We start from the raw sequence: 24,745 nt of genomic DNA, 5'->3' as shown, positions 1-24,745 counted from the left end.
ACTGGCGCAACAGAACATAGACAGTTCTTTATAGCCTCAAGATTATTATTATTATTATTATTATTTTTATTTGTCAGTACGTTATCCAAGTATTTGCTTTTTGTTCTCACACCTGGTGATGCCTCTGTTTTGTGCTTTCGATTTCCCTTGTTGATTTGAGTGTGTCTCATAGTTGTTAATATTTTTACTCTCAGACTGGTGAACTAAGTTGTCCTTCTGGACTCGTGTGTATGTGTCACGTATGTGTTTGTATGTGTTTTTGCTAATTTTTTTTAGTGTGCCAGCACTAAGACCGATTGGTTGTCCCTGGGCACTTTAATAAACATTGATTGGTTGATTGATTATTATTATTATTATTATTATTATGAACGCCGATCGATTATTTTTATATTATTATTATTATTATTGTTATTATTCTGAAGACCGATCGAGACAAAATTATGATGTTTTGTGTATCCCCGCTTTAAGTTTGATGGTAATGTGGTGTCACATAGTGTGAGCAATCATATTAAATTACCTTTCTTAATTTAAGTGACTCCGGAAACAAATTCTGTTAGCATTTGTGATTTTCTGTTTGTCTTCACGTGCAGCATGCTCATCAAGGTGGTGTTCATCAGCCCTAAATGGCTTTGATGAACCCGTGTCTGTACCTGGTTCTGTGTTCGTGCAAAAACTATTATTATTAATATTATTATTATGATTATGATTATTTTCAGGATAGCCTCGCAGAATAGAGTGGATGAAAAACAAGAGAGAGAAAAAAAAAAGCAGTACGCCGTCTTGGACGATTACGACTTTAACACACGACTTTGCCAATAGTACAAATCTCGCCACACGCCTTTTCTACATTGCAAAAGTCTGTGCAATCTTAGTAGCGATATAGCAACGTAGAAATATGATTTCGTGAGCGTTCAGCAATGCTAACACTAATCACTTTTCTCGGGTGATGAAAACGCGTGAAAATTCGCATTCTTCATACACGCCTTTAAATACGGTACGCACCAACAATACCTTGAACTTCAGCGCACGCATGGGATGCGCAAAATAAGAAATCCGGGCGATGTTCGAGGACACAAATGCCAATAAATCAGCACTGTAGTCGACGTAAACAAACACGACAGCACGAGCGTTTCTGCTGTCTTGAAGGTGCTGCCACGACATCGCCGCACGAGTAGATGGATCTTCCCATCTAGTACGTGCTGGGTCATCATAACGACACACGACGAGAATAGACTACTTCCATAAAGCCCTGCATGCAACACGGCGCGCTTTGCACTCTGGGAACTAGTTGGCCAGGGAGGAGGGTGGCATGGTTTCGGTTTCGATCGACACGTCGACAAGAGAAATAGACAATTTTAGTGGACCGTACGCTATAGCTTTGCGTGCGCAAGGGAATTGCGGGTCGTGAGTGCGCTTGCGCAGAACGCAATAGAAAGGCTAGCGTATTGCGTACGCACGCAACGCTGGGGATTTTACGAGGCGGGCTAGCGGGCTTTGCGGGGCGCTCTCGAGAGATCTCAAACTCAACGAGAGCCCCAGTTTCAAGATGGCGGTTACCTCGACTGGCGCAGCAAGGGCGACGTGGTGTTTTTAAAAGTTCTGTGTTACGTGAAATTGCGTGGTGTTCAGCTCGGCAATTCTTTCTGGGACCTACCGCGGTCAAATCAGATCGTCGTGCAGCTGAAGGAGTGCACAGTGAAAATGTTCGCCGCTCGGAATGTGCGTCGACGCTGCGATATGCTCAACGCTAAGCCTATTCGCACAGTTCATCGCCCACGGACGAGCGACTCTAAAAGAAATCGCCGAAGTTCTCGCTATGCACTGGACATCAGGGTCATGAATTTAATTCCGCGATAGCATTGATAAAAGGTGCCGTTTCAACGGGACGATTGACGGAGGCTCCGTGATCGAATTTGGCTATGGTTCAGACAGTTGCGTTTGACTGCGTTGCGGCAGCGAGAAACCAGGACATCCCTGCTACTTATATCGTGTGCTCAGATGATTCTTTGAATTGGATCGCACGCTTCATACGAAGCACAGATGTGCCGGTGACTCGCTTTCGGTTCTCGACGCAACGCAGTCAAACGCACTCAAACGCAAGTGTCTGAACCGGCCTTTACTCTGTACCCCGCAGAAAAGCGCGCTTGACGAGGCAGCTGCGGCTTCGTTTAATTTGAAATAAAATGATTGGACACGTTTTCATTTTCAATATTTCTTTCCAGGAGCATGGTTGCGCTATAAGCACGCGGAATTCTGCAGCCTCTAGCAAATCTAACCAAGATCATGCGCGGTGTTCCCTCGAAAACGTAACGCACAACTAAATTCGGTCCGAGCAGGTCATTTTTAGCGTACGCTATACTATTGCGTATTGCGTACGTAAGAGCCAGCAACGCTATACTAAAACTGTCTATTGTTTTCTGGTCCCGAGAGCGTCATTTGTGGTCTCTAAACTAACCCAAATAGCCAGACCTCGAAGCTTTAGCACAAGCCTGAGGCGTATAGCTTGTCTTAACACATGCTTGTTGTATTTTTGTACTTGAGCCTTCCTGTTAGCGTTCCAATCGAGGTATGTGGACGAGCCAGCGCTGGGAGTCTCGACGCTGCGAAGCTCGGGTGCTCGGGGATTTTGCTTGTGTACGAATCAAGAAGCTGTAGCAACCAATAAATATGCATACATCGTGCTCGCGCCTTTACATTAGTGTTGTTGATCAGAAAGTTTGTTTCATGCGTCCATATAGACGAAATATTACTTTTTTTGCAATTACTGTTTTTCTTAATATGCCTGAGTGTGCGAGGTAAAACTCGGAGGCGCCATTGAAAAGCTCAATTTTAACGCACTTCTTGCCTCTTATCTGTACTGACCCGCAGCACTGCACGAAGTGATGTCCCCACGCGCTTGCATTCCACTAATATTCAACATCGCGTATGCGCATAAAGTTATCCTGCAATCATATAGGCAACTTCGCGCATACAGACCGTTTTAAGAAAGCAAAAGTCGAGCACTTGTGTGAAGAATGTCGCACCGTTCGCCGGAGGTGCGCCAGAGGGGCATGAACCCTATATGCGCACTGCATAGGGGTTCATGCCCGTCCGGCGCACGATGCGACATTCTTCACACAAGTGCTCGAACGAATTCAAAGCGCGTTTGACGGTTGCTAATGGCCATAATATTTGTTATGTGTTTGCTTTCTTCCTGCCTGAGTATGCCGAGTTAATTTCAGACACACCGTTCAAGCACAGACCTTAAGCGTCTGTAAAAACTCGTCCAAAAAGGCTAAGCGAGGAGCAGGGGACGCTTGTTAGGGCCTCCGTCGTAGCTAGCCGATCTCAGCGTTTGCGAAAAGTTAATCTTCTATCACCATAAAATTTGAGTGGGAGATATATTCTTCACACAAGTGCTCGAACGAATTCAAAGCGCGTTTGACGGTTGCTAATGGCCATAATATTTGTTATGTGTTTGCTTTCTTCCTGCCTGAGTATGCCGAGTTAATTTCAGACACACCGTTCAAGCACAGACCTTAAGCGTCTGTAAAAACTCGTCCAAAAAGGCTAAGCGAGGAGCAGGGGACGCTTGTTAGGGCCTCCGTCGTAGCTAGCCGATCTCAGCGTTTGCGAAAAGTTAATCTTCTATCACCATAAAATTTGAGTGGGAGATATATGATGACACGAGGAAGTCATCATAGTAACTTTTGTGCAGTAGTGAGGTCGAATTTATTGCGTTTCCTTAAAAGTTCATGCGTAAACGCTGGGCTCAACTTTGATACCCTGTGAGGATGCGGCTTGCTTTTCGCCCAATGAAGTAACAAGAAGCGGACGTTTGGCAAACAAAATACGTGTAAGGCTCCAGACGAACAAATTTCAGTTGTAGTTCACTGGTACTAGACGGGATTACTGACATTGAGCTCAAAGATGCACTCGTGGGGTGAGGTGACTAAGCCACGACTTACTACGTTCGCATACGCACGCACAATCTCCGGTGTTTCGGGAACCAAGGAAAGTGCCCCGGTCTTCGTTTTGTATCGCTCGAGAATGAGTGTATTGTACGTTCGTGAAAAGTCAGATAATCGAAAACGCAAGCAGCGCGTTCGGTCGCGGCGTGATAGCATGAGATGAAGCTGCTCAGTTGAAACCGAAACTGAGTGGCCAACTAGTTCCCAGAGTGCACTGCGTGGTATTTCGCCGCGATGGGGCGCGTCGGTTTTGGAAGAAGTCCATTCGGAGTTAAGGATAGCGGTTTTAAGCGATACGATGAGCTTCCAGCACGCCGATCACCACCGACGCCATGTTTTTCAGCAGATAGAGGGAACCGTGACCGGCATGCAACGCGCAGCCGAGCTCTCCTTGACCTGTGATTGGTCTTTCGGCGCGGTCGCTGTGTTCGTTCCCAAACGTAGCGAAAAAGTTTAGCCCGGCTCAGCTCCTTGCATTGCGAACGAACACGAACAAAACGGCCGTTTTGCGCTTCGTTGCCATGACAACTGGTTGTCCAACCGGTTGCATTCGTTCGCAAGCGTAGTGGTCGCTCTGAACGCAAGTGTGTGAACGGGCCTTAAATCTAGGGTAAAGGGCGATTCACACACTTGCGTTGAGTCCGCCCGAGAACGAGGGTTGCTAAGGCAACAGTTGCGTCGCAGCCGACGCAGCTGTTAAAGGGGCCTTGCAACAACTTTTTGACGGGTTTTTAATTTGCACCGAACCTGAGTGCACTGAACATAGTAACTTAAAGAAACTTTTCTTTTCTCAAATTTTGCTTTATTTTAAAAGTTATAGGCAAATTAGAATTACAAAAACAAACAAAAAATAACCTCCTTCATGACGTCGTAGGTGCTGGCTTGAGTGGCCGTGAACTAGAGGAGGAGTAGTGAGCTCATCGAGCGCTCACGGCTGCCGCACTCCGTGTCGACGGCTCGAGAGGGCGCCACTAAAGCACGTGTTGGATAGGCTGTATGCAGCGGGCGGCCAGGGCGGCTCGCATTGCATTTGCTGAGCGATTAAAGACTAATTCGGCATAACACTTCATTGGCCACAAACGACAGCAAACACAGGGTAAAGATCAGTTCAGAACGGGAGCCACTTCGCGCTGCCATACTGCCAAATGGCAAAATCGTCAGCCAAGCCTGCGCCGAAAGCCTTCGGAACGCTCGGAACCGGTTGGATCCTCGAGCCGTTATACGACCGCAGCGCCGCCGCGTACATCCGGGACCTTTCTACGCTCGCCGTTCGTCGAAGCCTCATCCCACTAGCCTTTTCTAGTATGCGCCGTGTTTTCCGCCGCTTGGTGGCGGGTTTGTCGACCGGTCTTTTCTGGTTTCCGTACTTTATAAACTGCATTTGTTTTTTTTCTGAAATAAAATAACGAACAAAAACTACATTCATACAGTATTGAAACGGTTCGCGACACTTATATTTTGTATTTCGACTAAAAAAAAAAAAAAAGCTTTTGGCGGCTTTGATTAGTAGTAAGCCCAGGAGCAAATACCTCACATTTCGTGCACTTTCGACAACGCGGGTCGTCCTCGTCGGTGGAGGAGGTTTCCGCGTCGCCCGGTTAAAATATGACGCACTGATATTTAGTTACTCTCTCCGTGCCCGCTGGCTTGCCCGGACCCCAAGAGACGTGGAAACCGCAAAAAAGGTACACGCCTAAATATGATTGCAGGGCCCCTTTAAAGGACCACTTTTCAGTGGCCCTTTAACACCGACCGAGCTTTATTGGTTTTATCGCCCGAGCATCTTTCTGGCCTAATTAGCGAAAACGTTTTGTGATGATTGTTTCTAGTATCAGCAGTCTCGTGTTCATGTTTCTACGTGACGTCACAGTGTCCCGTGACGTCACATCACGTGACTCACGGTGTCACCTGACCTCATAAAATCGCGTGGCGTCACTGTGCAACACGTGACTCGACGTGTCGGCGTAACGTCTCCGTGTAAGCTGACACCGGGTAACAGATGACGTGATGCGCGGCGTGATCTAAGAGTCGTGTCGAGTGGCGCTCGCAGCTCGCAGATCTGGCTCGAGTTGGTCATCTTCCGCTCGTAGATCTCTGGCAGCGCCCGCTCCACCATAGAGATCATATAGTAGTGAGTTTTAGTAAACCGTGTTTCCCGCTCCGCTAAGCCCCTCCGCTACCCGGAACTCTACAGCCAAGGCCATCGGCGCGCAGGCGCAGTGGCGATTAAGCGCTCCGCTCTGGAGGGTGGCTGCACGAAAACGATCTACTAAAACTCCCTACTAACTCTATAGTGAGTTACAGGTTAAGAAGGTAGCGGCAAATGCCCCTCAAAGGGAATCAGATATCCCTCCGCCACCTCCGCATCCAATAGCGTCCCACCGTTTCCGTGACGTCGCGGACAACGCGCGAGGAGGGTCTTGCCTTTCTGTACATATTTGCTTTATCTTTCGACTTTGACTTAGCATTGTGGAAGCCACGAGAGGGAGATTAGAGTTTCCCCCCTCCGATGGAAACAAATACGGCTTTCGGGGATTAGCTTCCCCCCCGATGGATACAAAGGCTGCCTTCAGGGGCTCGGTTCCCTCTCCGATGAATACAAAGGTCGCTTTCTTAAAAAGTGGGATCGGAGACAAGTTGGAATCCATTGAAGCGGAACAAGGAGTGTTTCCAGTGAACTCTTCTTTCGACTGCGGAGAGATTTGAAACGGGCGCATCACGCTTGTGGGAGGAGCTTCTCCTACCTTCTTGACTTGTAACCGAACAGGACGTCATTTCCGTTGCCCTCCAAAGAAGAGGGGAAGAAGGAGCTCCCCTCTTATCAGGACCCTCCTTTGTACCTCCCGGATTTGTACAGGCGTCGCTATTCTCCCCCCAGAAGATTATAGAAGATTAACCTGTCACTCAAAATTCTTACAAAAGCAGCTTCTCTCTCCTCCTCTTACTTGGTGTTCAAAAGTGTGCGTAGGCTCCTTGCACTGACGTCACATCGCACACTTTTGAACACCAAGTAAGAGGAGGAGAGGGAAGCTGCTTTTGTAAGAATTTTGAGTGACAAGTTAATCTTCTATAATCTTCTGGGGGGAGAATAGCGACGCCTGTATAAATCCGGGAGATACTAAAGCGCGAGACACATGCGCGTCAAAACTGTCCGATCCGGCGTGCGAACTGTCGGGAAGATGGCTGCTCCGAATCGCCGCACCGGACGGTTCGCGACACATGGTTTCCGACGCGTCGTTGCGTCGCTCCGCCCAGTTTCGGGTGTACCTCTACCAAATGGATGGATGGATGCTAATGGCTATATTTATAACGGGCGGTAACTCGCGCCACCTAGCCTAGAAAACTAAAATACTTCCCTCGCCCTTCTTCGTTTTTCTGACTTTGAAACAAACGTAATATTTTTATTACATTCTATCAAAGTGTGCGTGTGTGAAGATTTTCTGTGAGGCTATTTTTGTGCTCAACATCACTTAATCGCGAAAGACCGCAGCGGACCTTAGAGCCATCCCAGCGAAACGAGCACTGCGTACAAATCACGTGACTACGTACCGCCCGCATTGCTGCGTCTCTCCCGAAACTCACATGACATTGGAATGGCTCGTAGCGTCCGCTGCTGTCCATCCTAAGGTGAGACGGAGTATATTCGGGTTTCGACGGGCTTGATCGGTCCCAGAAGGCAGGCTTGCTTTGGCGCTCGAAATCAGCAGCTCGTTTTGTGCGCGCGGGAAAACTCGATGGCGTCCGTTTCCTTCACAACCACGACCCGCCGCGCGTGACGCACCGCGCACCGCCACATCCGCTTCCCCGAACCACGCAGCGCCTCCTCGCCCGATCGGTCCGAAAGTCACTTGGCAACATGACCTTCGCCATCCGTGCTCATTGGCTGCGGCCACTGCGGCCTTCCGAAAATCGGACCGTGCGTGCGGCGATATCTGGCAAGTTGGACGCACGCGGGCGCCGGACGGAGCTCCCGTCCGACGCTCCGGTGCGACGAAAACCCTCGCCCTCGGACGTCGTTCCGGCGGTTCGCACGTCGGATCGCATGGCTTTTTCGCGCATGTGTCTCGCGCTTAAGGAGGGTCCTGATAAGAGGGGAGCTCCTTCTTCCCCTCTTCTTTGGAGGGCAACGGAAATGACGTCCTGTGCAAGGAGCCTATAGGCTCCTTGCACATGACGTCATTTCCGATACCCTCCAGAGAAGAGGGGGAGAAGGAGCTCCCCTCTTATCAGGACCCTCCTTTGTGCCTTCCGGATTTGCACAGGCGTCGCTATTCTCCTCCCAGAAGATTATAGAAGATTAACCCGTCACTCAAAATTCTTACAAAAGCAGCCTCCCTCTCCTCCTTTTACTTGGTGTGCGAATGTGTGCGATGTGACGTCAATGCAAGGAGCCTATAGAGGAAAAGGTCCGCCATTTTCCCATACATTCTGGCTGCCGCAAGCGGCGGATCATGCAGGCAGACCCTCGGGGTCCCAAACACGGTTACATCATCAGAGCAGTTTCGTGAACTTCAACAATCCACGAACTTACCTGTGGAAAGATATTTGCGTTCCTTTCGAAGTATCTTTTTGCATAGCGCGCAGATGTACGACCTTGCGTTAACGCTAAACTAAACCATATACCCGGCTTCGCCGGTGGGGCGCGGCTGGGCGCGGTTGAGGAATACGAAACTGCGCAACCACCAGATTTCCGAGATTTCGACAGAAGGGAAGTTAATGCAGCGTAATGACTTTATTGCTTTTTATAAGCGTTAGAATAGCTCAGAATTTAGTTGACAACGTTAAATTATCACTGTTTATATTGCTGAGAGTTTACACTCTTCGCGTTTACCGCGTTTACCATGGCAACGTTGCTTTCTTTCTCTCGTGTTCTGTCACTCTCTTTTGCGATCGTTCACTCGGGACCCTGGGTGTCGGCGCACGGGATTTGCCACTCCTCCTCACCCACCTTTACCCCCCTGCGCTCCACGGAGCGCAGCAAACCCCGCCGAACTTGCTCTGCGGGATTTCACAGATCTCTCCGGAAGTTGACAGAGCGGCCCACGTGATTTCCGTCTAAATCGGCAGTGCGCATGCGCGGCGAGGTTGGAGAGGACTCGGCGGACCGGTCGGGCCGTCGAGTTGGATCTGTGTGGGTGCGTCGGTTGTTTACGCGGGATTGTGACGGCTCGAACGCTTGTACCTCGCGTAGATCAGGGATACAAGACCGGGACTGTGGAGCGTGGTAAATCGTAAGCGCTGACATCTGTGATCGTGAGAGGAAGAACGACAAAAGATCCGGAGGCAGACGCAAGGTTAGGCCTGTTCATTCTGCAGCCACTGATTGTTTACCTCTTTACACTGCATTCTGCCGGCGTTTTCCCGTGAAATAAAGCAAGAGGAGATTAGGCAACGACCGTGCAAGTGATTGTTTGTTACCTTTGTGTTTAATAAAGTCGTACCAGAAATCTGAACTGCGCCGCTGGCAATCGCTGTCCGTGCCCCGCCGCTTCGAGGCGGCCGAAAGGTATGTGACGGTGCCGAACGCGGACGTATTCGCGATTTGTGACATGGGCGCCGTGGTACGTATAATTTCGCCCGGCCTGTATCGCGTGTTATTTCTGCAGCTAAGCAGCGACAATCGTTACTGGTCGTCGGAAAGATCAGTCGGTTGAGTCGTTGGTGGGCTTGTCAAGTTCGAGCAGCGGCCATTTTGAACGGCGGAGGGGGAAGCCGGGACTAGCCGGGAAGCGGTGGGGAGGGGTGTGGGGGAGGTCGCTCCAAAAATGCAAGTTTATCTTCCCCTCGTCGATTCGGAGCGGGTCCCACGAAGCGGAATTTTGCCTCCCTCGCGGATTTTGGAAAGCGCTCCAGATCTACGAGTGGAATTCACCAGAGAAACAATGCTAAACCCCTTGGGGAACTCTCCAATCGAGGCGATACTTTACTACTTTACGGGGAAAACACCCCCCACTTCGCCCGCGTCAAAACAAATTGGCGCTGTGTCCTTCGAAGTTAGCGAGTAAAGCGTAATGGAGTCCAAGATGACCCAGACCGGCGCCCCTCATCGCTAAAACCTCATTGTATCAGTCTCCCGACTGGACAAGCCGTCACTGGGAACGCGCCGTGACGACAAAGCCGGGAGGGTGCCACTACTGGCAAGAATGTCTGTCTCCTTCCCGGGCCAAAGATTAAAAAGGGCTCAAGCCGCTCATCCCCCTATGCTCGGGGCCAGCCGTCGGGGTGCCCCCGTCCGAACGGTTGAAGGTCAAACTCCTCACTTTCCAGGAAACGATCAAATCCTCAAGCGATCCCTACAGTAATCATAAGAGTAATTTGATTACTTTTGCATGTACTAGACTACCTTTTAACCGTTACTTTTTCGTCCTCGCCCATTCTCATGGAGTCATTTTGTTTGTGAAAGTTTCCTAGCAAGGGATCCTCGAACCAAGTCTCCGGAAAGCAGGATGGTTTACAAAAATGAGTAGATTAAGGGGATAACTAGTTTCTAATTCGGTGATTCTAATGCAGTTACGAACAGTACAAAAGACCCACCATTTTCAAACTGACGGAAAAATCTGTAGTTTGGAAAGCCTGAAGCAATCGGAAAATGAATGGTTACTTTTTCAAGTAACTGCCAATGCGGAGAGCAAGTCGTCTGTTTCTTGCGCAGGAGTGGCTGTGACGTCAGAACAACGCCGAGCTCTGATTGGCTTTGATTGAAAGGATAGCGGGTAGGCCTCAATGCTAGATGCCTTGAAATCTACCCGCTATTTTTTTTTTTCAATCAGCCAATCAGAGCTCGGCGTTGTTCTGACGTCATCGCAACCCCTGTTCAAGTAGCAGACGAACTTGCGCTCCGCATTACTTTTCACCTCGAGTAATCAAGTAACCTAACTGTATATTTTTAAGCAAGAGTAAATATAACTAGAGTCGATTAGTTCTTTCGAGTTACGTGTACAATGCTGCTTCCACGACTGCCGGCAACCCTGCGGAAGAAGTGTAATTGCATTGAATGAAAGGTTAAAGGCGCGAACGAAAAACGGGAACAATGAAGATGCACACGCGACAGGACAAACGCCTTACTCTCAACTGTTTTTTTTTTTTTTTTTAGTAGCAGCATCGTCATCTATGTATACACACATTATTGTCCAGTCAGTTTTTGTTCGCGCTTTTAACATTTTATTCAGTATTGACGAACTAGCCGAAATTCGAGTTTTAATGCAAATGACCTTTTCCGAGAAGCGTTCTGCGCATGCGCGAGCGCCCGATGCCAAGCGCGGAAGTCGGCACGCAAAATCGAGGAAATTCGGAAGGAGGTTGTGGATCAGTAGAGTAGAACACGTAATGGACCTCTTCGCGAATATGTGCTGCCACCTAGATACGCGACTGGGGTCGAGGCTAACCGCCGAATTCAGAAACCTCACTCAAACTACACTCAAACTGGAGGGCCCCTTCACTTACTCGAGGAATGCGCGAGGGCCGGCGCTGGCCAATCCCGACAGCGGATCCGTCCTCGCGATTGGCCAGCGCCGGCCCTCGCGCCTTCCTCGAGGAGGTGGGGGGGCCCTTCAGTTTGAGTGTAGTTTGAGTGAGGTTTCTGAATTCGACGGTAAGTGGCTAGAAAACAACGTGCGCGCAAGGCCTCTCCCACCCGTTCCACACCCAAAACGTCGGCTACATCCTGTTCATCCATTGAGGCGCTGTAACCTAGGTACGGCTCACCCGAACTCGCTTTTGTCCCCACCGTGCGTAATCTCCCGCAACGAAGTCGACACAACGAAACCATCTTCCCTCTCTGCTCATCCAGAAGGAAGAGAGAGAGGGTACTGGAACCATTTACTCTCGAACCGATGTTTCTGCAAAAGGTCCATTGCAGATTAGAAGCGAAAAATAGGGACTCTAACCAAAATTTTAATAAACATGTACCCGACGTTTCGGGACCAGTTCGGTCCCTTGTTCACGGGCGAGTGACGAAAAGAAGAGAACACGTGTCGCCTAAGTGCACATACGGATGTAGGGGGCTTTGCTCACGTCACGCAGTCCCGAGGCGTAGCTGCTGGGCAGGGAGCCCGAAGAACGATTCAGGTTCCCCTTTTTGTGCTGGATAAACCAGGACTCAACGAAGAGCCGCTTTCGCCAATTCCTCTCCAAGGCCAGCACGGTGCTTCCATCGAAGTCGACAGTGTGGCCGGCCTCTTCTGCGTGCTTCGCGAGGGCGCTCGCCTACACTAGGGACATCCTTCTTCCGGACATCATATTTGTGTCGCGTAAGCCTCTCTGCGAAGTTGTTGCTTTCGCCAACGTATGAGGCCGGGCAATCCGTCTTAGGCACTGCGTTTGCAGTCAGCTTATCAATCATGCTTATTTCCACAGATCTCTTACAATAATATTACTCCTACATACTTCAGGAGAGGGAAAGTATTGTCCAATGCCTCCAGGTACCTGCGCCCCATGTGGTGGCGGTACGAAGATGTTTGCGCTTGTTTCTTTTGCGTGTGGATAGCGAAATCTCTGTATACAAGAAACGGCTCCCGAAAGCTACCCGTCACCAGCAAACTTTGATAGGCTAACCAAGAATGGAGAGGTCAAGGCGAAACTATAGTCGGTTACAGGTTAAGAAGGTAGCGGCAAATGCCCCTCAAAGGGAATCGGATATCCCTCCGCACCTCCGCATCCAATAGCGTCCCACCGTTTCCGTGACGTCGCGGCCAACGCGCGAGGAGGGTCTTGCCTTTCTGTACATATTTGCTTTATCTTTCGACTTTGACTTAGCATTGTGGAAGCCACGAGAGGGAGATTAGAGTTCCACCCACCGACGGAAACAGTACGACCTTCGGGGATTAGCTTCCCCCCCGATGGATACAAAGGCTGCTTTCAGGGGCTCGGTTCCTTCTCCGATGAATACAAAGGTCGCTTTCTTAAAAAGTGGGATCGGAGACAAGTGGGAATCCATTGAAGAGGAACAAGGAGCGTTTCCAGTGAACTCTTCTTTCGACTGCGGAGGGGATTTGAAACGGGCGCATCACACTTGTGGGAGGAGCTTCTCCTACCTTCTTGACTTGTAACCGACTATAGTCATTTATAGGGTGCCTCCCTGTGCGCACATGGAGGCACCCTAGTCATTCTATGGACTAATGGCGACCATACGGAAAGCTTCGCACTACTTCCCCCGGATTCAGTGACTTCAGCCTCCCCCACTGGCTCCAAGGTCGAAACTGTCGAAAAAAATTTATCGGAGCCAGTCGCAGCCCCTCTGCCTATTAGAGAAAGGGATGCGCGACTAAACAATAGGGAGCTTTCGTAGACCGCGTTTCGCCCTCTGCTAAGCCCTCCGCAACGAAGAAGCCTTGACTGTGGAGTTCCGGGTATCGTAGCGGGTTGCGTCGGAGAGCCATTGCGGGACGGCGAAAATGATCTAAGAAAACTCGCTAATCAAAAGAAATCACGCACCCGAGTGGCTAGCGTTTCTCCGGGTGAAGGGCGGGGAGGGGGAGGGTGGATCTACGCTGGAAAGAACACTTACGGGTTGAATACCGACCAATGGCCTTCAGAGACACCAGGAAGTTTTCGTAGACCGTTCTTGCCATTCCGCAACGCCCTCCGCAAACCGCTACGATACTCGGAATTCTACAGTCAAGGCCATCGGCGCGTGGGCGCAGTAGCGACTTCGTTGCGGAGGGCTTAGCGGAGGGCGAAACGCGGTCTACGAAAACTCCCTACCATCACATACTCTTTGGTTATTCGTGGCGTTGTGTGTATCACTGAGCGTCTGGTGTCTCTGCTGGAGATGAGAAACTTGGCCAGTGCAGTATACCGCCGCCAGCATTGAGTTTCTTTAACATGCATCGTGCAGTAGCGATACACGACCGCACGCCGAGCCCATTTTGCACAGCCTCGCTGCGTTTCGTCGCATGCACTGGCGATGGACACCAGAGAGGCACCAAAGACGACACCGAGGAGGTACCGTCTCCGCGCGTCCTCGCCGCAGGGTGCCAATGCGGCCGTGTCTCTCCTTGAACGGTTTCCGTCGTTCCCACGCTGCCGTTTTGTCGCTCTAAACTTACGATGGACCGGGCCGGACGCTACGTGCTATCCCAGCCAATCCAACGCCGCGTGAGTGTCACGTGACTTCCCGGAGGGTTTCAGCGACCAACGTTGGCAGCGGCGCTCGGGCGCGAAGTTTCGTTCACGGCGCTGGACTGGCTGGGATGTTCCCTAGCTCCATCGTGAAGTGGAAACGGACGGAGAAGAACTTGTTGCCGTTGTGGACTAAACAAAAACGGGGACGTCGGGAGCCCGGTGCGATGACGAGGGGGGAAGAAAGCGTCTCGACACAACCAATTAAGAGAAGGGCGCCTCCCTTTGTGCCGCCTGTGTCGTCGTGAGCCGGTTTCTGTCCCTAAATGGGGAGAGAGTCGCCGCGCTTTTGTCGGGCTCCTCTGCGGTTCCATCGCTGGCCTCGGTCGAGGTGTCGTAAACCGGTAATTGGCGTCGGTCAAGTCGAAGATGAAGGGCGGCCGCCCGGACAAGCGTTTGGTGTTGGGTGCTGCGGGGGCAAACGGGCGAGGGGAAGAAGAAAGCGCCACTCCTCGGCCTGGAATGGGGATGCGCGCTTTTCACGTGCGCTCTTGGTAGACCACTGTGTTCTCGCTGACCGCTTCTTGGGGACGCGTGTGTCGTGTGTGCGGGAGTCTTGACGAGCGGCCTCTGAACTTGGCGGACTGCTTGTGGCGGCGAGCTGGCCAGGAGGTCATGGCCGTGTCCAGCATGTACTCTTTCAGTCTGTTCGGTGAGTCTTCATCTCCTCTCGTTGGTTAGAGCAATGGCTGAAACGTTAATCGGTGCTGATTTGGCGCGCCGCGCCAGCACATGCTAGATCACGAGGCCGTAGTGCAGGGGGGCTCTTGGCTCGTCAAACTCAAAGTTGGAGCTGAAAGTTCGCGAAGTGCTCCGTTTAGACTTCGGCGACAAAAGCGCGGCGTCATCTTCGCGAGATTCTAATCGGGTCGCTCCGTTCTCGTAAACTTTGGCCTCAATTTTCTGTTTCACGAGTCTAGGGCCCCTGAACCGGGAGCTCTAAACTCGTCAAACTCGTCTAGGGCCCCTGTACTTCATTTCACCTGAAGTCGGCGCAGCAGGTGCTATAGTGCCACTAAATAAGCTACACTTCAGAGTAACGGCACTTTGCCATTTTGTGTCTTAAAATCATGGTTGTCAGTTATCTGAAGCTTTATCTGAAATCACAGAAAACACTTTTCCGCTCTCCACAAATGTTTCAGCAGTTCGTGACAGAGCAAAGCAATATTACATGAGCTTCCTAACACCGAATCGAATGCTGAGGAAGCCACACTTTTGAATCAAAACGATCGGCAGTTGCATCTGCTCTGCATACGAGCCAAAATGGCGGCGCCCACAACAATGTTGGGGACGGAGTGCCGATACTCTAAGCTCAGCTCATTCAGTGGCTCTAAGGTGCTACGAGAGGATATGGCACCAATCAGAGGCAGGGTTGCCAGGTGTTTGGACTCCAACCCCCCAAACGTCTACGAAATATAGCCCAAAAATAGCCAAAAAAAGAAACAAACACACTTATCATTTGAAACGTTTATTTTGAGCACAAAAGACACATAATACATTTTTATTTACCAAATGTCCCAGAAATGGCGTCCCTTGCACATTCGGCGAACCTCCTGAAACGCTCGTACAAGCGCATGACAACATACCTTCCACTGTATTGGGACGGTTACTATCGGGGCATGACGACCAGAATGACGTCACGGGAGAACTATGCAGAATTAAACACAAAGTATAGGTGCAAGCCAATCAACAGACAACTTAAAGAATGCGTAGAACAGGCGCTGTTAAGGCCACAAGGAATCGCGCCGTCACTTGTTGAGATAGAGGAATAACAACACATGCTTGCATTCGGACAAAATTCGGAGGTAAACAATTGCACAAGGCGCTCAAAAAGAAGACGAATTTCTTGGCTGTCGCATACTTATCAGGGTTAAGGGACTAAAGTGCCCCCCAAGAGAAAGAGGACATAAAAGCCTGGTGCAAGGAGGCATTAGACGTCCTCCGGCAGTGACGGACACCTCATTTTCGGACCGACACGTACCATCCCATATGACCTTTGTGTTAAACATTAATTGCCGTTAATGTCCTTGTTACTGTTGTATTAAGTTCCTGTTATACTGCGGCACCACAGGCCTCAGGTACGGGCCGATGGCCTTTCTGTGGTGCTGCGACCCTCCAGGGTTGAATAAAGACTATCTATTTACTCTAAAAAACACATTTAAACTTATAAACCCAAGTGCTTTCAGGCATTTTGGTTCCAGCACAGGTCAGAAATAGCCCAATACTAGCCAAATAGCCAACTACCTGAAAACTGCAAATGAAACTAGCCCAATTTGGCTTTTTATAGCCCAACCAGGCAACCCTGATCACAGGTGCCGAATGTGCAACATCGTTCATTTTTTTTGTGCGTGTTCTATCGCCAGTTAAACCGATAAACCGCAGTGAATGCCCTGTGACTTTGCTTTTTTAGTTTGTGTGTTCGAGCCTTCGACCGCGTTTTGACTTACTCTGAAACAGCACGGATTGGCCGCGAGTGCGGCGTCAGCGGTCGGCTGGGGTTCTCCTTCAGTCGGTAGGGACACGAGTGTTAGGCCTAGAGGAAAACGCCGGCGCAACACTCGTGCTTTAAGTGTTAGAAACAATGCTTAAAGTCTGGGGGGTCTCAGGGGGTCTTAGGCCCCCCACTAATTTTAACGAATGACCTGGGACCCTCCTCCACACCCTTACTATTAGTGAAATCATAATCATATCTTGCAATAAAATATCTTGTTTTCAGGGATATGACATTTGGGGATTAGCAGTCTGAGGGTTGCATGTACAGTGTGGGCAGAGTCAGCAGTGTGGTTTATTTTATATGCATCTAATACATCTCGTGAGAACACCCCCCCCCCCCCCCATTCTTGGAGGGACCCCTTTCAACTTACGGGAGACTTTAAGCACTGGACTTAGAAAACATGATTGCGCTTTGAAGACAGGGACATAGGAAGAACAGACACCACAGAGCGCTAACTTTCAATTGATTTAATTCAAGAGCGTCAGCGTAGAAACACAGTGCATTACCGCACCACATTTCAACCAATCCGTGGCCCCGCCACGGACCGCAAGTATGCTAACTCCTTATCCGCCAAGTCAATTGACGGGAGTTTTCGTAGACCGCGTTGCCCCCTCCGCTAAGCGTTCCGCAACGAAAAAGTTGCTACTGCGCCCGCGCACCGATAGCCTTGACTGTGGAGTTCCCGCTATCGTAGTGGGTTGCGGAGGGCCTTGCGGGACGGCGAAAACGATCTACGAAAGCTCAACACGTGCGGGAACTATTTATCGCATCAGCCTCCATAATCTCTGTAACAGTCTTATCTTGGTGCCTAGCGAGAACAGTAGAAAAAAGCAAATACTGTTCTCGATAGGCACAAAGATAAGACTGTGAGAGATTATGGAGGCTCAGTGGCGTCACTAGGGTCAGCGGCACCCGGGCCCCGCGGCGACACCCCCTCTTCCCACCGGCCCGTCGCGACAACCCCCGGAGCGCTGCACCCGGGGCGGTCCGCCCCCCACCCTTCAACCCGCCGCACCCCCGTTGTGACGCCACTGTGGAGGCTGACGCTATAAATAGTTTCAGCACTTGTTGTGTCAGTGTGGCGTCAATTGACTTGGCGGATAAGGAGTTAAGGCTGAACTCCATGAGACAAATATGCTGCGAAATATCGACGAATTTCGTCCGGCGGCTTTTGCTCTGAGCGTGGAATCAGCACCGTGGCTGCTACGTCACGCACAAAGCAAGCGTGCCGTCAAGCGACATTCGCCAGTTTTTTGTCGCATAATTCGCTCCATGGAGCTCAGCCTTTAGTGTACTTGCGGTCCGTGGCAAGGCCACGGATTGGTTGAGATGTGGTGCGGTGACGCAGTGTGTTTCTACGCTGAGGCTCTTGAATTAAATCAGTTGAACGTCAGCGCTCTGTGGTGTCTGTTCTTCCTTCGCCCCGCCTTCAAAGCGCAATCATGTTTTCTAATGTACCATACCAACTTGCCCAACAATCAGCACTTGCTTTAAGTGTCTTTGAAAATTCAACCCATGGCGGTGTTGGCCCAGCTTGATTGCTCACGAGAAAATCAGGTCAATCCTCACGTCACTTTGTGGGTCTTTCCGTTTGGGTCACTCTGCCTGGAGGAGAGGCAAAGCTCCAGACTCCTCAAGCACAAAGTTGGGGTCGAAGTTTCGATTGGACTCTTGCGACTATGGCACCGCGCTTTTGCGGCCGAAGTCCAGTAGGCCCGCTCCGCGAACTTGCAGCTCTCACTTTTTGTTTGGCGAGACCGGACGCCATCCCGTTAGCTCTCCGGGAATCACAAGAGAAGAGGGGAAGGAGGAACCCCCTTCTCACTGGGACACTCTTTTATGTGTCCCAGACTTGCCCAGAATTCGCTATTCTCCCTCTAGAAGATTGTAGATGATTAGCTCGTCACTTTAAATTTTTACAAAAGCAACTTCCCCGTTTCTTCCTTCGGTTGTGATGCGAAATAATAAAAAATGAAAATCCAAAAATAAAAATCCACCTCCAAGTAAACTCGCGATTGACGGCATAAACTACACAGGTAAACAGCTCTGATATATTTAACACTCATTTCTTAACATCAGGTGCACCCTCCTCTCCCCAAACCAGTGTAGACAATGTCACGTCATATATAAGTCAGAGCCCATCTAACTCTATTTTCCTCTCCCCGACTGATGAGAAAGAAATACTCGCAGTGATTGCTAGTCTTAAAGATAGCAAAGCTGCAGGTGAAGACTGCCTTAAAGCCGAACCAATCAAAGCCATATCCAGAATTATTGCTGCTTCGTTAACACACATATGTAATGCATTTTTGCGGACAGGTTGTTCTCCCAACTGAATGAAAGTAGTGCGAGTCTGTGTTATACATAAGGGTGGTGTACAAAGCGACCTGAACAATTATAGACCCATCTCACTATTACGTGTGTTTTTGAAAATTTTAGAACATATACTAAACAGTCGATTGATTAGCTTCTTTACAAAACATAAAATAATTACAGAAAAGCAGTTTGGTTTTCAGAAGAATAAATCAACAGAAACAGCACTCGTTAACATTAAAGAAAACATTATTACCAATATTGAAAATAAACAATGCACAATCGGAATATTTCTTGACTTTAAAAAAGCTTTTGACTCCATTCAGCACCAAATACTTTTCAATAACCTCAGAGTATACGGAATAAGGGGGAAAGTGCAAGGGGGGGGGGAACTGGTATCTAGTTGCTTGAGCTGTTGGTCGCAATTCACCATTTTTAACGGCATTAAATCAGATCATAAACAAATAGCATATGGTGTTCTGCAGGGTTCAATTTTAGGACCATTGCTGTTTCTTGTTTATATTAATTATATAGTTAATACTGTAAGCGACTTAATTTTCTCAGGCTCAAATTTTCGCGAATTGGACCAAAGCTGAAAGTTCGCAATTATTCGCGGGCTCTAATTTTCGCGAATCGAGTGTAGCTTCCATAGCGTTCACATATTGTCCGAATAGTTCGCGGTATGTGTTTTTCGTGAATTGTGGGCAATCCGCGAAATTCGTGAAAATTTAGTCGTTTACAGTATTTCTCAAAACGCAACGAAAAGCAAAAAACATGCTTTTTGTTTAAGGCTCGTCAAATTATGACGCACTGGAGAAATGCAGCCTTCTGCGTTCAGTCCTTATTTTGAACTCTTTTTGTTCGCCTCCACCCATTGAAAAGCATGCGGGAAAGGCCTTAGAACGCACCAGGTATATCGCTGCCGCAGAAGGCTGCATTTCTCCAGCGCATCATAATTTGACGAGCCTTAAACGAAAAGCATGTTTTCTTGGCCATCCAGCTTCCTGCTTTTTTTATCCGTAACATGGGTCTAAAGTATCAAATTGCCGAATGCTTAGCACAAGGAGCAAACCCGACGATAGTATTGTTTCTCCCGAAAAGACTCCATTTAGAAGACTTGTCTGTAAACTATGTGATTTAAAACCTTAACTAAAGCTCAAAAGATAATTGAGAATGTGCTGCAGCTATCAAACCGTGCAGAGACCGACGGCCAAACAAAAGTGGCGAGACGGGCTGGCTCTCCGCCGGTTGGTGCGGCGCGATGGCAGCGGAACATCGCTGTGTGACGTCACGTGCAATGGCCTGAATTGGCACACACTTTTTCGTGAAGCACCAATGTTATGAATCCGAATATTGGCGAGGAGATCGAACTACAGGAGGGAGGGCTTTGTCCAGCACGTTTGCCGGTTTATCCGACCTGCGTGGACGGTGCATTGGTTGCTGCTTCATCTCCTTTGATCGTGGATGGCACACGAGCGCAGTCGTCAGCGTTTTTATTTTAGGCATTTTTTATTGGACCCTCTGTAGTATCATTCAAACGAACCAGCAAACCGAAACCATCCACTAAACTTTCCTTCCAAGTAAATGTTTTTTTGTTTTCTTTTTAAATGGACATCGACATAGAAACCTGGAAATCATCACCTGGTAATTTCCTCTCAACCTGATTCAAACAGAAACCTGTAATGTTTCTGCGTACCTCAAATTAAGCGAAAGTCACAGGAAATAATCACAGTTAAGAATATATTTAAGAACCGGACTTCTCTAATGAGCGAAAGGCCGAATGTCACTAGCCGCACATTGTGCAAGTATGACATGAGGACGATCAATTCTGTCCTTCGTCATTAGAGAGTTTTAGCAGATCGTTTTTTCACCCCGATAACGACACCCGAAAACGATATGATGCATGCCCAAGGCCGCTGGAGGGGAGAGGAGGTATCGTTATCGGGGCGAAAAAACAATCTGCTAAAACTCTCAATTCTCGATGTTCAGTACAATCAACCCTCACCAGCTCCTCTTGTTCAGCTTTCTTCAGTCAACAAAAAGTTCATTAATGAAAAAGAAAAAGATTAAGCTTTGTTCACGGGTGTTTGACCTTCATCTTCCAAAAAGGCTTCATTTCTTTCTACGTAAAACAACAAACTGTATTTTGAAGCGGGCACGGCACAAAAGGCAGAGCTGCATACATTCTTCCCTGACCCCAATAATAAGAAGAAAAAGGATGTCCTTGGCTGGTCAACTATGTCCTCAGTGGTTGCACAGTAACGCTTGGCTTTAAACGCCTTGTTAATACTTTCGTTTTTTTTTCTTCTTTCTTGCTTATTGGTGCTTTTTTCTTATTTGTTTATACTTGATTGATCTACATTGGGCGAAGTGGGAGTCGCTTTGTTTATCTTCGCTTCCCTTTTTCTTGTTTTTTTGCTTCGTGGAATTGTGGTGTTTTTCTTGTCACAGGTGCTACAGGCTGGCTGGTATTGTTAGCGGGATTTTCGCTTGGAGTTGCAAAATAAGTGAAGCTTGCACGTTCGATATAGGTATATAAAAGGTGTGTAATTTTAATTTGTACAGATTAAAAAGAAAAAAAAAGGGGGGGGGGGTTCTGGGAGTGGGGTAGAGTTTGACTCTATCCTGGGGCCCTAATCTGGACACTTGGCAGAAAACTCGGCGAGAAATTCGGTGGCTATGATCGGCCGGCGCCGAGGTCAAGTGTGGCGTTGGCCAATCGTGGCCGCCGAATTTCTCGCTGTCGTTTTCGCCAAGCGTCCAGCTTAGGGCCCCTGGATTGTGTTTATCAGGCTCGGCAGACATTATCTGAGGAGATAGTCGTCACGGTAAATTGACCGATTACCTGAAATCTTTTACTTAACTATTAGAGGCCAGATAAATTTAAAGAATTTGCTAAAAGGTAACAATTTTCTAGATATTAATCAAGTGTCTCGTCTTTTCTCCTGGTTTAAAAATTGCATGCAAAAAGAGTGCATCACGCCCTGCCCACAATGATGCTTGGAAGAGTGACATAGTTTTTTATGTCATTTAGGTTTGAAAGTTTGAATATTTGCTCCTCCCAATGATTTTTTCCCCTCTCTTTCTCCTTAAACACCAGTGCATTTACCAAATCAGTGACTCCTTCGGAAACTGCCAGGTCAAGCCCTTTACAATTGAATGTCACAGCTGTCTCATCCTCCTCTCCACACACTTGATGTATTGCCTCTTCATATCTATAGTCTATAGCTATGTACATCCTAGTCTGCATGCATTCTCATTCTGCAAGCAAATGTCTTACCTAAAATAGCGTTAGAGAGACCCCACAAAATGTCGGGTATTCTCACAAAACGCTTTAGTAGGCCGAAACTAGACGGATCATCTTTTAGGCCCCAAAGTTTGCAGACGAGTCACCTTACAGTTTTATCAACTCAAAGTGGAAAAGTAGCCTCATTGCTAACCTCTAGACACCAGTATAGACCCTTTCCAAAATTTCGTCTGTCCACTTTGATCACTATCATCATCTGAAAAATTTTGTATGTGCCATACTAATGGCGGCCTTCTGTTTACTGATGAAGGAAAAAGTTGAAGATGCCCCTAGGCTGATGGTTTGAGGCCTATAAACATTTGAGACGTTAGCACGATCCGAAGCAGGAATTAAATGCAAGAGCTGCGTCAGTTTTCATTTCAAACTCTGGTCCAGACAATCTATTATTAGCACACTATTGGTATCAAAGCCAATTGATGTATATAACTTTATTGAGGCGTCTATATGGGTTGGCACTTCGTTCTGACTGGTTGCATCTTTTTTGCCATCGACACTGAAAAAGATTGAGAAAGGGCTTACAGTTAAGCGCACATTCTCGTCTGCTGTTCACTCGCGAAAGTGACAGTGCCCGATACAATACTGCAAACTAGAGGTTCATTGCCGCCACTAGTACGGCAAAAGTCAAACTGCTATTTGAGCCACCAGGGCCGGTTTTCTCGGAGCGATGGTAAACCCATTTTGGTAAACCACGGTGCCCATGAAGGAAAAAGTACCTAGGTACTGTAATAAACGGCTGGATATACAACAACAATAATTATTTTTGATTGGGCAGTAAGATGCACCATCTATTGGTGAAACAAGCCAGTCATTTTGTTTACCTCTTTTTCCGCTGGTTGTTATCAGTCTAGTATGGTATTTTAAGTCAAAATACAGTAATGTTGTACTTGAAGACCAATTTATTTGCTTCAGATGGTACGAAGAAATTTTAGCTACTATGCTAGAGTTTGCCGACGAATATTCGAAAATGTAAGAAACATTTCCTTCAATATGTTTTGCCATAAACAACGCATTACTTTCCCGTGTGCCTTCCAGTGTGGCAACGCCGGCGCTGTAATCTCATTTTTGTTCCTTGCGATGCACGTTTCTGCGATTCCTGCTGATCTCAACTGTTTGCCCCCTTTTTCTTTTGCTCAACCGATCCACCGGTGACGAGGAGCTAAGCTGCTCTTCACCGTTGAATTGCTTGCCACTGGGGACATGTAAAGACCTCAATGCTGTCGGCATACTGTCGGCGCACTGCGAACAAAAAAGCAGTACAATCTCCCAATTGTTCACCCGGAACGAAGACTTTATCGAGGATAACCCCCTTTCTTCGCAAAGTAATCGCTGCTCACGAGTTGGCGTGCATAGTATAACAAATTAAAGATGTTAGTATAAATATATACCAACACTCGTTCGCAAAACATTTTTTAACTCATTATAAAAACACTTGCAAGGCTTATGTACCGTCATATGTCTTGAATCCCGGACTGCTGAAGAGTGATGCGTTCGCGGAATGCTGCGCCGTCAGATAGTTTAGTAGTCCCTCTGAACTACGCTTTGCTTGACGTGCTAATAGGTTGATGGTGCGTCATTAATATAACAGCCGGATCGAAATGAATGTTCAGCAGAACCAAGAAGAACTATTAGCCCTCATTAAGCGATGTCGCAGTCATTTTGCTTCTAGGTACTGCTCCTCCCTCGGCGCCCCTGCTCTCCCAGTCACGTGACCTAGAATTCCCTCTTCTAGGGGCAATAGTTAACTTTAACCCACGGTTCGCGTTCAAGAAAATGGGCCCAGATGGCTCTGAATTTCGGAAAGGGTCTATTGCTGCAGCAAATATCCCAGTTAGGTTTTTCACAGCCCAATTTGGTAAGCAGCTGAGCAGGCTCAACAATTGCACTACCAACCATGTTGTTGCTGACGTCTGCTTTGCCGGCGCACTTCTTTGGGCGTGAATACTGAAGTTAACCTAGCTTCAACACACTATCTGTAAAATATTGTGAAATATTGATCACACAAAGGTGTCACACTATGATGACATACACTTAGCATACTACTCATTAAGCAGATGTTTGCACCCACGAAATACGCCCAGAACTTTTCACTTCACAAGAATTGTGAAATATTGAGCTCGCAAAAATAAAGTGATGTACAGTACTTCCATGTTTCAGCGGTATCTGAACTGGAGCAAATAACACACATTCAATAGAGGGTTGAGAACAATCTAATATTCACTAAGCTATTTTGCTTGGTGCAGCAAAGAAGCCACACTGTTAACAGCCTATGTATGTCTGTCTCTCGCAGAGGTGGGCCCCAACATGGCGACGTGCAAGCGCAGGCTGTCGTGCCCGCAGACTGTGCAGCACCTCTGGGACGCTGTCGACTCCATCCGACAGCAGAAACAGGTGAGGCCAACGTCTTGCAATAGGCCGAGCCAATAAAGGTTTGGTGCAAGCACGTAGCCAGGGGGTAACCCTATGGGGCCCGCCCCCACCCCGAAATCTTTCATCTTGCTGGGGCCTCCTCTCCCCCCTCCCCCCTCTTCCTCATACAGCATTTTGTCATGGGTGCCCCCTCCCCCC

At 48.4% G+C, this 24,745-nt stretch overlaps 1 protein-coding gene across 1 annotated transcript in view; it reads left to right on the top strand.

Annotated features, from left to right (window-relative positions):
- Positions 1 to 24,745, top strand: part of LOC121837504 (zinc finger MYND domain-containing protein 11-like) — a 102,564-nt gene that overhangs the window by 38,183 nt on the left and 39,636 nt on the right. Inside the window, exon 2 of the mRNA XM_042293106.1 lies at positions 24,468 to 24,568. Coding sequence (XP_042149040.1) covers positions 24,482 to 24,568 — 87 coding nt within the window. The 5' untranslated portion in view covers positions 24,468 to 24,481. The remainder of the gene's footprint in view (positions 1 to 24,467; positions 24,569 to 24,745) is intronic.

The sequence above is a fragment of the Ixodes scapularis genome, unplaced genomic scaffold, assembly GCF_016920785.2.
Source record: "Ixodes scapularis isolate PalLabHiFi unplaced genomic scaffold, ASM1692078v2 PGA_scaffold44__24_contigs__length_19508400, whole genome shotgun sequence".
Lineage (NCBI taxonomy): Eukaryota > Metazoa > Arthropoda > Arachnida > Ixodida > Ixodidae > Ixodes > Ixodes scapularis.
The sequence above is the reverse complement of the archived record's forward strand: the minus strand, read 5'-3'. Positions and strand labels throughout refer to the sequence as shown.